Below are 15,430 nucleotides of genomic sequence, written 5' to 3'. Positions count from 1 at the left end.
CAACGTTAGATGCCCCGACATACAGAGAAACTTTTGGTGACTGTCCAGGCAGCCTGATGTCCCTGTCATTATGTAACATTTCATCCTTCTGGTGTCTTTGATGGACTTGAAGACTAGATAGTCATAGTTACAATTTTTCTTAGTTGATGAAAGGGTAAATTAGATATAAAACTTTAGACTCATCAAGATAGGATGGATAATTAAATGTTTTCTCTGACTTTGTCAAATGCAAAGATTTGATAACTGTTTTAATGTATATAATTTTACTATGTTAAAGTTGAAACCTTCCTTTCTTAATTAGACAGAAAAGGGAAAATGCTGTGGTATAATCCTCTGTACACTGTGAATATGTATTATTCTCATTGGTTAATTATAAAGCCAACTGGCCTATAGCAAGGCATGATAAATCTAGGCAGGACAACCAAACTGAGAACTCAAAGAAGGGTGGAGTCGAGGCTGACGCCAGGGAGACACCCAAGAAAAAGATGCTAGAGGACAGGTAAAGCCATGAACCATGTGGCAATACATGGATTAATAGAAACGAGCTAAGTTATAGAGACAGTAATAAGACTGAGCTATTGGCAGAGCATTTATAATTAATATGAGTCTCTGAGTGATTATTTGATAGTGGCTGGGGCACAAGGAAATTATCATCTCAGGTGTGGGGTATAGGAGATCCTGTCTTATAAAAAGAAAAAGTCAAAATTATGCAGGTGGAAATTCAAACATCAGATAAATGTTTGACAGCATCAAGCACACATGGCAACCACTGGCTTAGGTGCTAATGGGTTTGTCAGTGACAAATCTTTAGAGAAATGTTAGCACTGAAGTGAAACGTTAAGGCTAGTGAGGTAACTCAGTCAGTCACTGCTTTCTGAGGGAGTCATAAAGACCCAAGTTCAACCACCTGTACCTACATTAAAAAAGCAGTGTGCCGTGGCTTATGTGATATCTGTAACCCCAGTACTAGGGTGGTAGAGATGGGTGGGCAGCCAGCCTAGCCAAATTTGTGAGGTCCAGGTTCAGTGTGGGATACTTTTCAAAAGGTAAGGTGGAGAGACACTGATGGAGACACCTCATGTCCACCTCTGACCTGCACACACAGAGAGAACATATACACTCACAGAATACACCAAAAATACACAAAAAATGTGAAATTAAAAATGTAGTGAAAGGGAGCCAGGTGTGGTGGCGTACACCTTTAATCCTAGCACTTAGAGGACAGAGGCAAACTGATCTCTGTGAGTTCAAGGTCAGCCTGGTCTACAGAACAACCAGAGTTGTAACACAGAGAAACCCTGCCTCAAGAAAAAGAAAAAATAAAGGTGAAAGATTAAATTGGATACGTAATTAAAAACCCATTCTTTCCTTCCTAAAGGAAATCAAGGTCAGAAAAGAGATATGACAGCCACTTTAAGTTAAAAATTAATTAATTTTTATGAACTCCTTAAGGGCACCTTTAAGAAAAATGGATCTGGGCAGACACTGTTAATGATCCAAAAGACAAAGATGTACTCAGGTCAGAAGTCAAAGGAAGCAAAGTACAGGACATATTTTAACTCGGTTTCCTGTACTACTCTAGTACCTGAAGAGACTAACTGACAATCACTCACCTTCGCCTCTCAGCAACCTGAAAAGCTGAGCTAGTGAATAGTGGGGACAAAATGGTTGTTGAATACCTTGGGGTTCCCTGAGACCATGTGTGGGAGTATGAGAGGTCAGACACATTTTCAAAATACTATTATGATTTGTTATTTTCAATGTAGTTAACACTTGATCTGATAGTACAAAAGAATGCTTGGCAGGAATCATGGAGGCAAAATCAAATTGTACTAGCATCATCTTCATTGCCATATACAATTAAAGATGCATATATATAATATTCTAACATATATAATATTCTAATATATATATATATTTTATCTAAAAAAATGATGCTTAATTTCCACTGCTAACTTGATTGAATTAATAAACACCTACGGCATTCATGGGGTGCACATTTGGGTTCACATGTGAGAGTTCACCTTGCATGTGGGTGATACCTCCAACAAAAGCTGGGAACCCAGGTGGAATAAACAGGGGAGATGGAGGAGGCCTGAGGTTAGAAGCATGGTCACTGCTTCCTGGTTACTGTAAGGTAAGCAGCCTTTGTGACATCCCCCACAATCGTTGACATTTCTGCCTAACTCAGGCTCCAAGTAATATAATCAGCTGGCTAAGGATCAAAACCTGTGAAACCCTGAGCCAAAGAGTACGTTTTCCCCGCTTTAAGTTGTCAGAGAGACAAGACGCTAACACACACTGCATGCAGTTACATGTACAAACATGTTTGGAAACTAACACTTACCAAAAGACTATAAAATTGCTTGATCAGAACAGACACCACTCTCAGCAAACGCATGCAGATGGGAAAATACGGTTTTTCAACTGGTGCTGGAGAAGATGAAGTGCTGGAACCTTGTCTGAATTTTATATTTGGAGAAAAGAGCTTGATCACAAGAGGGCATACTCTTTCTTTGAGGAGGAAACTGAATTCCTGATGCTGTTTGCAAAGGAAAAGAAGAATTCACTTAGTTTGCAGCATCCTTCCAAGGCACAGCCGCGCTAACTTTAGAGCGCACATCATGCAGCCTGCTCATACTCCTCCGCCTTCGCTTATTTCCCTCCTATCCTTACAAAGTCTCCCTCCCTTCTCTTTACAAATCTCTTTCCCATATTCATTCCTTTTTCTTTTGCTTGTTTCCCAAACACTTTTAACTAGTACCAATTGTGTAATCTGGTTTGAAAATATCAGAGACTGGACACTCACTACTGGGTATACAACTGGATACGACACCTGCCCCTCTCCCAGAATCTGACCATTGCCAATCAGTAAGGTCTCATGCAGCTCTTACCATAACTTAAAGGCTTGAAATGTGCACTGTTCTTAAATGGACTAAACACAAATTGGAAATATTTCAAGAAGATTCTGTTAAGAAAAGGTTTATTTGGAGGACGGGACAGATAATTTCACTGATTAAGAGCACTGGCTCTGACTCTGATTTTAGATTTTGAACCCAGGTTTAATTCCCAGCACCCACATAGTAGCTAACAACCATCTCTAACGCCTGTTAGATCTGCTGCCCTCTTCTGGCCACCATGGACACTGCATGCATGTGGTACACATACACTCAAGCAAAACAGCCTTGCACATTACAAAAAAAGAGAAGGAGAGGAAAAGAAACAGCTTTACTTTCACAACTCTAGGCTTGGGAAAATCTGCCTAAGTCATTTTGTAAGGTTTAATCTGATAAAATTTTAAAATGTTGGGGGCAAGGAAGAAAGACAGGAAGATGACAGGAGGAAGACAGACCAATAAAAAACATTAAGTTACTAAATCAAAAGAATAATGATAACCCCAGTGCTCAGGAGACTGAGGCAGCTGCACTTGTAAAACCCTTGTCAAAAAAGAACAAAAATACTACCAAGAAAACATACCTTAAACTCTCAAAGAGAGAACAAACAAATGTCACAGAGTAGTTTTGTTTGAAGCCTAAGGCTATGTTTTTGCATCTTCAAACATGGAAAAAATGCATGTTTATTTCTTGACTTGACAAATATCTATGAGAAACTAACACTAATTTTGTGACGAGACAATATCGATGAGCTTACTTGTAAAAAGACCTGTGGGAAGTCATTGAGGACTGACTCCAGCAGCTCCAGGCCAAAAGTCCGAGTCATTTCGGTCATGCCGACGAGCCAGTAAGGGGCGTCAGCATTAACCAACTGACAAAGGTCCTGGGAGATAAACAGCATCATGGGTTACAATGAAGCATGCTTCCACAACTCACAGATCATGAGACTACAGCAAAACAAACCTATTTTTCTTAAAAATTAACTACCAGTAAGTAATTCAAATTTTGACATATTATACGTTCAGAAGATTTCAGTAAATTTCTATAGAAGCATGTAACTAGACAATAAACAGATAACTATGGACAAATAAACTTCTAATCTTACTGTACTTAAAATGATTTAGTCATGCCAAATCAGGTAAGGTTTTTGTATATCAGATTACATTATGTAGACAGCAAATTTATTACATAAACTTTCCTCACTAAAGGAATGTTTTTGTAGGATTAGTCATCCCTAATATACTTATTTTTCTAGTTCTGAGTTTAATTTCACTTCCTTAAAGTGAGCCACACCATTTCGCTGTTAGTCAGATTTACAGTAGGTGCAGAAGTCTTTCTTCAGTCTTTTAGAACTACTTTAATACTAATTCTGACTATTTATTTAATAGTTTTTGCATTAGAAATTATATCAGACATAAATTCTAAAATAGCAAATATTATGTTTGTCAACTGAAATACCTGGAAAAGCATGTATGCATCTTTAGCACAAGGCTTCAGGGTGCTGACAGACCTTCGGTTACTGTTTCCTTGGACCAGCACTGGTGGTTCTACGTCTGCAATCAAAACAGGCCAGGGATGGGAGGGACTTCAAAATGACCTTTAGCAAATCAATGCTGAGTTTAAAATTCGTTCTTCTTATATAACCATAATCTAATAATTTCATAACTATGTCTCCAAAGTGAAAAATTGATATATTATATAAAATATCATAAGAATTTTGAATATCCATTTTCTTACATACATTTTAACAAGGTTATTACTTTTATTTACACATTTGATTTCCCCAGTCTCTTGTCAGTTCCTTTATCACATGATAGCTCTAAGTCTGTAATAAATAGCAAACATAAAGTTCACCACATAACCATTTCCCCTCCCTTTTCTTAGCTTCCAAAAGATGAACGGCTTGACCTGCCACTCTAACTGTGAGTCATGGCTGCATCAGCTAAGAATCAGCTGCAATGGTTTGCCATGCTCACAGCATTTTTTAAACACTATTATGATTGGGACCATTCTCTTGGCTGACGACATAGTCTGTGGGCAAAGGTGGCTGAAGCCACACCTGAATATCTGAGTCTGTTGCCCAGGATCCACAGAGTAGAAAATAAGAGCTAATTCTCACAAGCTATCCTCTGACCTCTACATGTGTGCTAAAGTATATACTTGTGCATGTGCACGTACACACACACACACACACATACACACACACATGTAATAGTTTTGGGTGTTGTTTTCTTAATTTTTTTATTTGTTTTTGTTTTTAAAGGCAGGGTTTCTCTGTTTAGTCCTGGCTATCCTGGAACTTGCTCTGTGGACCAGGCTAGCATTGAACTCAGAGATCCACCTGCCTCTGCCTCCTGAGTACTGGGATTAAAGGCACATACCACTACTGCTGGGCTATATTTTTCTCCAAAATAATATTTTTACTGATGAGATTTATTTATGTATTTTTTTATGTATATGGTGTTTTGTTTGATGCAGAAGAGGGCATCAGATCCCATGGCACAACAGTTACAGACGGCTGTGAGCCACCACTTGGGTGCCCTTGGGAATTGAACTCAGGACCTCTGGAAGAGCGGTCAATGGTTTAACTGCTGAGCCATCTCTCCATCCCCAATAGATTTTTTTTTTTAAAGATATCATTCTTTGTAAATTATGGCAGCCTTTAAGAAAAATGTTGATTTAGCCGGGCGGTGGTGGCGCACGCCTTTAATCCCAGCACTCGGGAGGCAGAGGCAGGCGGATCTCTGTGAGTTCGAGACCAGCCTGGTCTACAGAGCTAGTTCCAGGACAGGCTCCAAAGCCACAGAGAAACCCTGTCTCGAAAAACCAAAAAAAAAAAAAAAAAAAAAAAAAAAGAAAAATGTTGATTTAATAAATAATTGAAAGTGATTTTGGTATTTTTTCTGTTATATTAAAATAGAAAGTAGCAAATGGTATTTCAGCCTTTAGAGAAACATGGCTAAAAATACTGCTCCACGAATTGCATCAAAGTTATGAATATAAGGCATTTAAACTAGAAAACTGTCCTATGCTTACCATGATTTTGAATAATTCCCTAACATTTCAAACTACCGGAATTCTACTTGTACTTCTCAAGGAGAAATGCAGGACAATTATGTACAATGCCAGCAGAAACATCCTAGAAAACCAACAGTGCACAGTGGTTGATCCAAATGCGAAGACTTTAGTCAACAGTCAAGTCAGGGAGGCAGAGTGATCACGGCCTCCTTTCCAGCACTGCACAGAGTACCAGTACGCCATACAATCACCAATTAAGTGGACTGGATAGCATCAAGCGTTAAGAAAGAAGATAAACCATGTGAAGGGAAGAGCAGCTGGAGTTTTACAAGGCCAGCGAGATGCTCTGCAGGTACCTGCTGCCAAGCCTGCTGACCTGCATCCAGTCCCTGGGATGGACTGTAGCAGAGAACTGACTCTGACCTCCACATTTGTGCTGTGACATGCTTGCCTGCATATATGTGTGCATACCTGCACACACAACAAATGCATAATTAAATGCAAAAAATACATAGTTTTTTTTCTTGCTTGAGCAAAAAAGCTACGTTGTTGAAGACTGCACCACTTTAAATTCTTTCTAGAGGAGGTGGAAAATATTTTCCAACCAATAAAGGTCACTACTAAAAACAATCTCTATAGTTAAACATCAATTCTCAGAAACTATAACATGTCAAACAATGGGTATCCATTCTCTAAAAGAATGTTCTCTTTAAATCTCAAAGAAGTGACTTATTATTACCAGAGTATTTAATGAAAATGTAAAAGATTCACATACACCAGTAATTTCCAACAGGTATCAGCAAACTTCACATGAGGGTGCCTACACTTGGAATGTTACCTAGGTGACGTGATTCATAGTGGAAAACACAGGTAGGATGGCACTAGAGCCACTCTAAAGTATTGAATGCCATCCAGTGTCTAGAAGGAGCTTGTCACTGAATTAGAGGACAGCCACACAACATAATCCAACTATTAAAATGCAAACTATACAAACAGAACACTACAAAAATTAATGGAATATGTTTGCGTAAAAATACAAACAATACAATATTTTGTTAAAATGTGAAATTATTAACTTCAATGAGGGGGGCTACACATATTAGAATTTAATATAGAAAATGAAGTCTCTACTTAGGGTGATAAAATAGTGAATTATTTATTTATTTACTTGGGTTTTGGAGACAGTGTCTGTATGTAGTTCTAACTATCCTGGATCGCATAGAGACCCACCTGCCTCTGCCTCCCAAGAGCTTGTATTAAAGACATGTGCTAACATAACATGCCCAGGTGAATAATTTATTTTTAAATTGCCATCAATTTTTAAGTGTCATATAGTAATGTGTATATGTGTACATATGTGTTACATATGTTTGTGTGCACGTATACACTACACCTGACATGGTTAATGTCAGTTGCTAACCTGACAAGATTGAGAATCACATTCCAGGGCACATCTGTGAGGGACTGTCTAGATTAGGGAAACCCATCATAAATGTGAGCTGCACCATTCCATAAGCTGGGATCCCATCCACGCCCGGAGTGCAGTGTGCTCACCTTCCCCGCCTGCTGCAGCGACCTTCCTGCCGCCATGAGCTGTACCCCCCTAACGATAAACCGGGATAAACCTTCCCTTCCTTGAGCTGCATTTGGCAGGATATCTGCCAAGTTAAAAAACAAGTAAAGGAACATACATGCAGATACACACATACACATATATACATGTGTTTATATCTATGCGCGTACATGTGTGTAGAAGTTTTCAAGTGTTGAGACTGTATCTCGCTGGCCTCGAGCCTGGGGTCCTGCGGAGCTAGGGTTACAGATGTGCACCAGCACATTCGTCTCCACAGGATACACAGGGTAGACTTTCTAGCTTTGGGGCATTACTAGTTCACAGAGTAAAAGCTAAAACTGAATGAAAATTAAATCTCGTATCCACGACTCTGCTCACAAACAAGAAGGAAGCGATGTCACCACTTTACCGCTGTGCCGCTCGTCTTCAGCCACCATTCTCTCGAAGACGACGGTTACCACCTGCCGTACTGTAGCAGCAGCTGTGTTGTTTGTGATATTGTCCTTTGTGAAGTGGAGTCGAAAACAAAGAACAATCGCCTAGGAAAAAAATTCCTTAGTGTGAAGCAAAACTGAAGAGCATGAATATTAGCCTGTCAGACGAGCCACAAGTAAAATAATTTGTTTCAGTTAGTCATTAAAAATCCTACCTTTTTATAAAATAAAACTAAAAAAATTCTGATTTCAAAATAATTTCAGTCTCAGTAAATACATAGCTATGTAAAATTAGACAAAAGTTTGAAATATGTCTTTCCAAATATGGCTCATTTAATGTGTTTTAAAGTATATCATGCAGCCAGGTGGCGGTGGCGCATGCCTTAGTTCCAGCACTTGGGAGGCAGAGGCAGGTGGATCTCTGTGAGTTCATGACCAGCCTGGTCTACTAGAGCTAGTTCTAGGACAGGCTCCAAAACCACAGAGAAACCCTGTCTCAAAAGACCAAAATAAATAAATAAAAATTGGCTTTATTATTAAGAAGACGCTATAGACGAAGTTGTATCCCTTAAAGGTATATAATTTCATGAGCTCTGCCTGACCCAAATGAACATAATCATGGTGCACATTTTATCACCCCTAACATTTCCTTGTGCATCTCTTCATCCAGTTCTTCCCCTCCTTGAGCCATGGATAACTGATTTTTTTCACTGTTGACCATTTAGCATTTTCTACAATTTCATATAAAGATTTATGTATTATGGTTTATGTCTTGCTTCTTTCATTTAGAACCCTATTCATGGAGTGTGCATGTGTGCTGTTCTGTGTATCGGTATGAGTTTCCCTTTTATTACTGAGGAGATTTCGCTGTATGGCTACACTTAACCATTGATCTGTTGAAAGACATCTGGAGAGTTTTCAGTTTGGTGCTGCTCTGACTGAGGCTGCTGTGAATATCCAATGCAGGTCTGTGAAGATAGCCATTTTCACTGAGGCTGCTGTGAATATCCAATGCAGGTCTGTGAAGATAGCCATTTTCACTGAGGCTGCTGTGAATATCCAATGCAGGTCTGTGAGGATAGCCATTTTCACTGAGGCTGCTGTGAATATCCAATGCAGGTCTGTGAGGATAGCCATTTTCACTGAGGCTGCTGTGAATATCCAATGCAGGTCTGTGAGGATAGCCATTTTCACTGAGGCTGCTGTGAATGTTCCATGTAGGTCTGTGAGGATAGCCATTTTCACTGAGGCTGCTGTGAATATCCAATGCAGGTCTGTGAAGATAGCCATTTTCACTGAGGCTGCTGTGAATATCCAAGCAGGTCTGTGAGGATAGCCATTTTCACTGAGGCTGCTGTGAATATCCAATCCAGGTCTGTGAGGATAGCCATTTTCACTGAGGCTGCTGTGAATATCCAATGCAGGTCTGTGAGGATAGCCATTTTCACTGAGGCTGCTATGAATATCCAATGCAGGTCTGTGAAGATAGTCATTTTCACTGAGGTGCTGTGAATATCCAATGCAGGTCTGTGAGGATAGCCATTTTCACTGAGACTGCTGTGAATGTCCAATGCAGGTCTGTGAGGATAGCCATTTTCACTGAGGCTGCTGTGAATATCCAATGCAGGTCTGTGAGGATAGCCATTTTCACTGAGGCTGCTGTGAATATCCAATGCAGGTCTGTGAGGATAGCCATTTTCACCTAGGAGCGGCACGGCTAGGTCACAGGGTAACGCAGGTTTACTTTTTTTTTTTTTTAAAAAGAAACTGCCATTTTTCTAAGGTACAATTTGCTATTCTGTGTGTGTGATCTCAGAACTATTCCATCCTCAGCAATATTTGGATTGGTGGCATTTGCAGAGTGTAACTGTCCTAATGGCTTTGCACCAGCAAATACGAAGGTAAGGAGCCTCTCCCACGTATCTGCTTGTCACTGAGCCTGTCAATTCTTCAGTTATTTTGTCAAAGTTCTTTAGAAGAACATGTGTGCCCTTTGTCAGATGCCTGTGATTGCCTTCCTCTATGTACCCTGTGACTTATTTCATGGACCATAAAATCCAAATTCTAAGAAATGGTTATGTACAGCAATCTCACGAAGATCTAAAAGTTTAATAGTTTGAAAATATGCCATTCTTGGAAAATATGAAATGCTGTGCTTTATCAACTTATATCAAAAGTGTTAAAATATTTATTTTCATTTTATGTGTTGGAATGCTTTGCCAACATGTAAGTACACTGCCTGGATGCCTGGTCCTGGGGTCAGAGAGGGGCTGGATACGAAACCCAGGGCCTCTGCAAAAGCAACTCATACTCTTTTATTTCTTCTTTTTTTTTTCCTTCTTCTTTTGGTTTTTCAGGACAAGGTTTCTCTGCATAACCTTGGCTATCCTAGAACTCACAGACCTTCGCCTGCCTCTGCCTCCCAAGTTCCAGGATTAAAGGCGTGCGCCACCACTGCCCAGCACAACTAGCACTTTAACCACTGACTCGTCTCTCCAGTGCTCTTACATTCAAATTTTAAATGACATGGCCTTAAACAGCATTATCACTCTATATTTCAACTTTAAAGTACATTATGTTGCTACACAGAAGCGTTTAGTTTTTAGTATATTTTGTAGTATATCTTTGTACTTGAATTTTGGTAGCAAATATTTCATTTCCAATAAGGTAGCATACTATCCTATACTTATGTGTATGTGTGTGTGTGTGTGTGTGTGTGTGTGTGTGTGTGTGATGTGTGTGATGTGCGTGCATGCACATGCATGTTTCTGGGTTCAGGTACATGCAGTGTGTATGACTGTGTGAAAGCCAGTACCATGTATCTTGTTTTTGAGATGGGTTTCTCATTGGAACTTGCCTGCTAGTCTAGACTGGCTTACCAATGATCCTCGGTGTGCTGATTGGTGTTTTTAAACTGAACACAAGCTAGGGAGGGAACCTCAACTGAGGAATTGCCTCCATCGTACTGGCCAGTAGGCGTGACTGTGAGGTACTTTCTTGATTAATGGTTTATGTGTACCAGCACACTGTGGATTGTCGCATAAAAAAGAAAGCTGAGCAAGGCATAGTAGGGAGCAAGCCAGTAAACAACATTCCTCCATGATCTGCTCAGTTCCTGCCTTAAGCTTCCTTTGATGATGGACTATAACCTGTCAGTTGAAATAAACCTGTTCCTCCCCAAGCTGCTTTTGGTCATGGTGTCTATCACAGCAAAAGAAACCTAATGAGGACACCAAGGGATCCTGCTGTGAGTTTCCACACTGACTCATGAGCCACCGCACCCAGCTTTTCACATAGGAGGTAGGGACTAAACTCAGGTCCTCATGTTCAAGAAACCAGATGGAACTGTGCACAAAACAGCATATATAAAAATGAAAAAAAAAGCATATTTAACAAGTGGTGCTGGCATAACTAGTTATCAACCTGTATAAGAATAAAAATAGATCCATATCTACCACCATGCATAAAACTCAAGTCCAAATGGATCAAAAACCTCAACATAAAACCAACCACACTGAACTTCACAGAAGAGAAAGTGGAAAGTACACTTGAATGCATTGGCACAGGAGACCATTTCCTAAGTATAACCCCAGTAGCACAGACACTGGGAGAAACAATTAATAAATGGGACCTCCTGAAACTGAAAAGCTTCTGTAAAGCAAAGAACACGGTCAACAAGACAAAACAGCAGCCTACAGAATGGGAAAAGATCTTCACCAACCCCACATCAGACAGAGGTCTGATCTCCAAAATATACAAAGAACTCAAAAAATTGGTCATCAAAAGAACAAAAAATCCAATAAAAAAAAAATGAAAAAAAAAAAATGAAGTACAGACCTAAACAGAGAACTCTCAACAGAGGAATCTAAAATGGCTAAAAGACACTTAAGGAAATGCTCAGCATCCTTAGCCAACAGAGAAATGCAAATCAAAACAACTCTGAGATTCCATCTTATACCTGTCAGAATGGCCAAGATCAAAAACACTGATGACAACCTATGCCAGAGAGGTTGTGGGGAAAAGGGAACACTTCTGCATTGCTGGTGGGAATGCAAGCTGGTACAGCCCCTTTGGATGTCAGTGTGGTGATTTCTCAGAAAATTAGGAAACAACCTTCTTCAAGACCCAGCAATACCACTTTTGGGTATATATCCAAAGGATGCTCAATCGTGCCACAAGGACATGTGCTCAACTATGTTCATAGTAGCATTGTTTGTCATAGCCAGAATCTGGAAATAACCTAAATGCCCCTCAACTGAAGAATGGACAAGGAAAATGTGGTACATTCACACGGTGGAGTACTACACAGCAGAAAAAAATAATACATCTTGAAATTTGCAAATGGATAGATCTAGAAAACATGATATTGAGAGAGGTAACCCAAATCCAGAAATACAAATATCATATGTACTCACTCATAAGTGGTTTTGAGACATAAAGCAAAGAAAACCAGCCTATAATTCATAATCCCAGAGAACCTAGACAACAATGAGGACCTTAAGAGAGATGTACATGAATCTAATGTACACGGAAAGTAGAAAAAGACAAGATCTCCTGAGTAAATTGGGAGCATGGGAACCAAGGGAGAGGGTTGAAGGGGAAGGGAGAAGAAGGGAGGGGAGCAGAGAAAAATGTATAGCTCAATAAAATCAGTAATTAAAAAAAAAACACAAAAAAGTAAATATAAAAACTCTACTTAGCAGACAGGAGCCTAAAAGAACAAAATAGTTGCAGTTAGGTGTATCTTCAATATGTTCTAAGAACACCAAGTTAATATCTAGAAGAGATGAACATACAAATCAACTTGAGATCTTGAGACTGCATATTTCTCCTATAAACTATCCATCTTTAAAAGCACAAAAATTATGATAAAACTACTGGAAACCCAAAACAAAGTTGGGCGTGGTGGTGCACGCATGTAATCCCAGCACTGGGGAGTCAGAGGCAGGTGGATCTCCGTGAGTTTGAGGCCAGCCTGATCTATATAGCAAGTTCCAGGTCAACCAAAGCAATATAGTAAGACTTTGTTTCAAAAAAAACAAACAAGTGCAAAACGCTCCTCTGAGAATAAAGCATCAGCTGATGACTGTACTTTTGTTGCTTTCTGTTCAACAGAAATATTTCATGATTTAAGACCTTCAAGAGCTGACTATATAATAGAATTATTAATATTCCAAAGAGGGTGGGAAAAGGGAAGAAATAAAATCCAGCTATGAAAGTTCACCCAGTTTAAATGTTCAAAGAAGTTTTTGGCCACTTAAAGAGACAAGTTTGAACTGTTAATTTACATAATGCATACATGCAAATTCGCTTCAATGCAGGAGGGTCGGGGAGCAACTACAGAGAAATACTCAAGCCAACAGGACTCCAGGCATTTCCCTTCCCCACTTCCTCTCCACCTGCTCTACACGTTCTACTCTTCTTCCGCCTACTACTCATACCAAGGAGTGGCAGCCTAACCTGACATCCTCTAACGTGGAGGCGCGAACAGCTACGAACACCCAGTGTTGATCATCACAATAACTGCACAGAAGTTAGTTGGTCTTTGTCCCAAAGAACTAGGCTTTTCTCTTTTAATCAGCTTATTCAAACACTACCTCAAAGCATTATAAATACCAATTAAATTGTTTCTTACCTTGGATAGGGCCTCATCATGAACTACTGTGTTGGTTGTTAAGAGAACAAGAACTGTCTGAAGCAGCTTAAGTTCTTCAAGGCTATTTTCCATTAGCTGCCAAAGCATGTTAATTATGTTTCCAGCAGCAGTCTGCAAATCAGAAGATGGAGCACAGAATCAACTCAGATCTGAGAGATGATGGAGAATATATTCATAGAAATATCATTCTTACTTTCCATCATCAAATTAGTACAAACAAAATACTTACATTTATGAGCAATATATTATCAATTCAGACAATCTACATTTTAAAATATGAATTATATTAAATAACTATTCTATGACACTGAAAATTGACTTGATGCTAAGATCAGCACCTGTACCACAGAACTATGCCTTCTTAGATGAAAAGTAACTCAATGAAATCTATTTAATCTTGAATGCTAACCTTATTTTTAAATTACTTTGCTTTCATAACCCTGCTTCACAGTAAATAGCAGATGTGCTTCACTCTTCCCCATGCAAGCTACTGATAGGGTTCGGGTAAAATCTTCATCCTACCTCAGACACCACCTCATGTGACATGAGTCTCTGGATGGCGGCCAGACACAGCTGAGTGATCTTTGGCTCCTTGGTCCCACACCCCATTAGGAAAGGCTGCACGACTTCAGAGCTGTTCTCTTTCAATGCTTTATTCAGAAAACATGTAAGGTAAATTACTGGATCTACTGATAATTGGGGATATTTGTCTACATATTCACAACCTATTACGATCGTTTTGATGTAAATTAAACATCCAAATAGAAACAAGTGGTAAGAATTCAAGAACTCCAGATAATAAAATCTTCTCACTCACAGGCTTCCCAGACTTTCTCTACATGGAATTTTGGGGGCCTTCCCCATCCGCTTTGTACTCTTTGAGGACATGGATCCTCACAAGTTCAGAAATTATCATTTTTTCACGTTGTACAGAAAGAAAATAATAGAAACTGTACTATAGAGCAGAAAGAATTATTAAAATGATATGTACACCAAGTCCTTACAGTTTTTGGCACTCTAGATTACTTGTATATGCTGTAAATGTTTGTAGCTCTAATTTCTTCAAGAAATAAACACATTTTTAAATAATAGCATTATTATTCTTATTATGGAAAGAGCATTTTAAATTAACTACTTGAATACAAAAACTTTTATTCCAAATCTTAATTTAACTTCTACCAACTCTAGAAGTTTTAAAGTAGCAACAAAAATGCAGCTTAGAATTTATACAACTGAATTCAATTAAGCAATTACATTTATAACATGAAATTAAAAACTTGCTTAAAGGCAAAAAAAGAGAAAACAAGTTTGTCACATTCAGAGAAATTAAATGGCATGGAATTCTGAGTAAAGAGAATGTTAAGCTTAGGAGTCTGGCAGCCGTTTTCAAGGAACTAAAGCTCACTAACTAACCACGTGTATATCTGAGTCAGAAGTGTTTTCTCAAGAAAACTTGGGAAAAGGTCATTCATAATCACTATTGAAAATGGAAAAACCACCCCAGCTTTTGTTTTTTTCTTGTGGTGTTTGTGGTACCACATATGAATTCCCTCGTATGGAGCAGGCCTCAAAATCAAAGAGTCAATTTCACCCTTAACAGTTGTACCCTATTACAGTTAGCACAGCCTGCCTGGAAGACTGCCATTGCAGACGGTAGGAGTCTCAGTTAGGAGGAGACCACTGGTGACTTTTCTTCCCCAGCAGCCTATACAGCACCTTCCAGCACAATGGTAGCTAGCCAGAAGAGAAGCTTCATTCATACATCGCATCCAAAGTGTGTGTGTTTCCACCATCAGGTCTTACCAACTAGCTCCTGGGCGACCAAAAGCAAGGCAAGAGCCAGTATTGTTTTGGG

General features: G+C 39.2%; 1 protein-coding gene across 3 annotated transcripts in view; it reads right to left on the bottom strand.

The window, feature by feature from the left end:
- Nucleotides 1–15,430, bottom strand: part of Mon2 (MON2 homolog, regulator of endosome-to-Golgi trafficking) — a 75,406-nt gene that overhangs the window by 45,967 nt on the left and 14,009 nt on the right. For all 3 annotated transcript variants that reach the window (XM_057758258.1, XM_057758259.1, XM_057758260.1), the window contains 6 exons: nt 14,098–14,225; nt 13,555–13,686; nt 7,895–8,024; nt 4,353–4,447; nt 3,652–3,777; nt 2,348–2,542 (listed from right to left, as the gene is read on the bottom strand). In XM_057758258.1, the coding sequence (XP_057614241.1) occupies nt 2,348–2,542; nt 3,652–3,777; nt 4,353–4,447; nt 7,895–8,024; nt 13,555–13,686; nt 14,098–14,225 (806 nt within the window). The remainder of the gene's footprint in view (nt 1–2,347; nt 2,543–3,651; nt 3,778–4,352; nt 4,448–7,894; nt 8,025–13,554; nt 13,687–14,097; nt 14,226–15,430) is intronic.

This window comes from Chionomys nivalis, chromosome 25 (assembly GCF_950005125.1).
Source record: "Chionomys nivalis chromosome 25, mChiNiv1.1, whole genome shotgun sequence".
Classification (NCBI taxonomy): domain Eukaryota; kingdom Metazoa; phylum Chordata; class Mammalia; order Rodentia; family Cricetidae; genus Chionomys; species Chionomys nivalis.
Note: the sequence above shows the minus strand (reverse complement) of the source record. Positions and strands in the feature narration are given on the sequence as shown.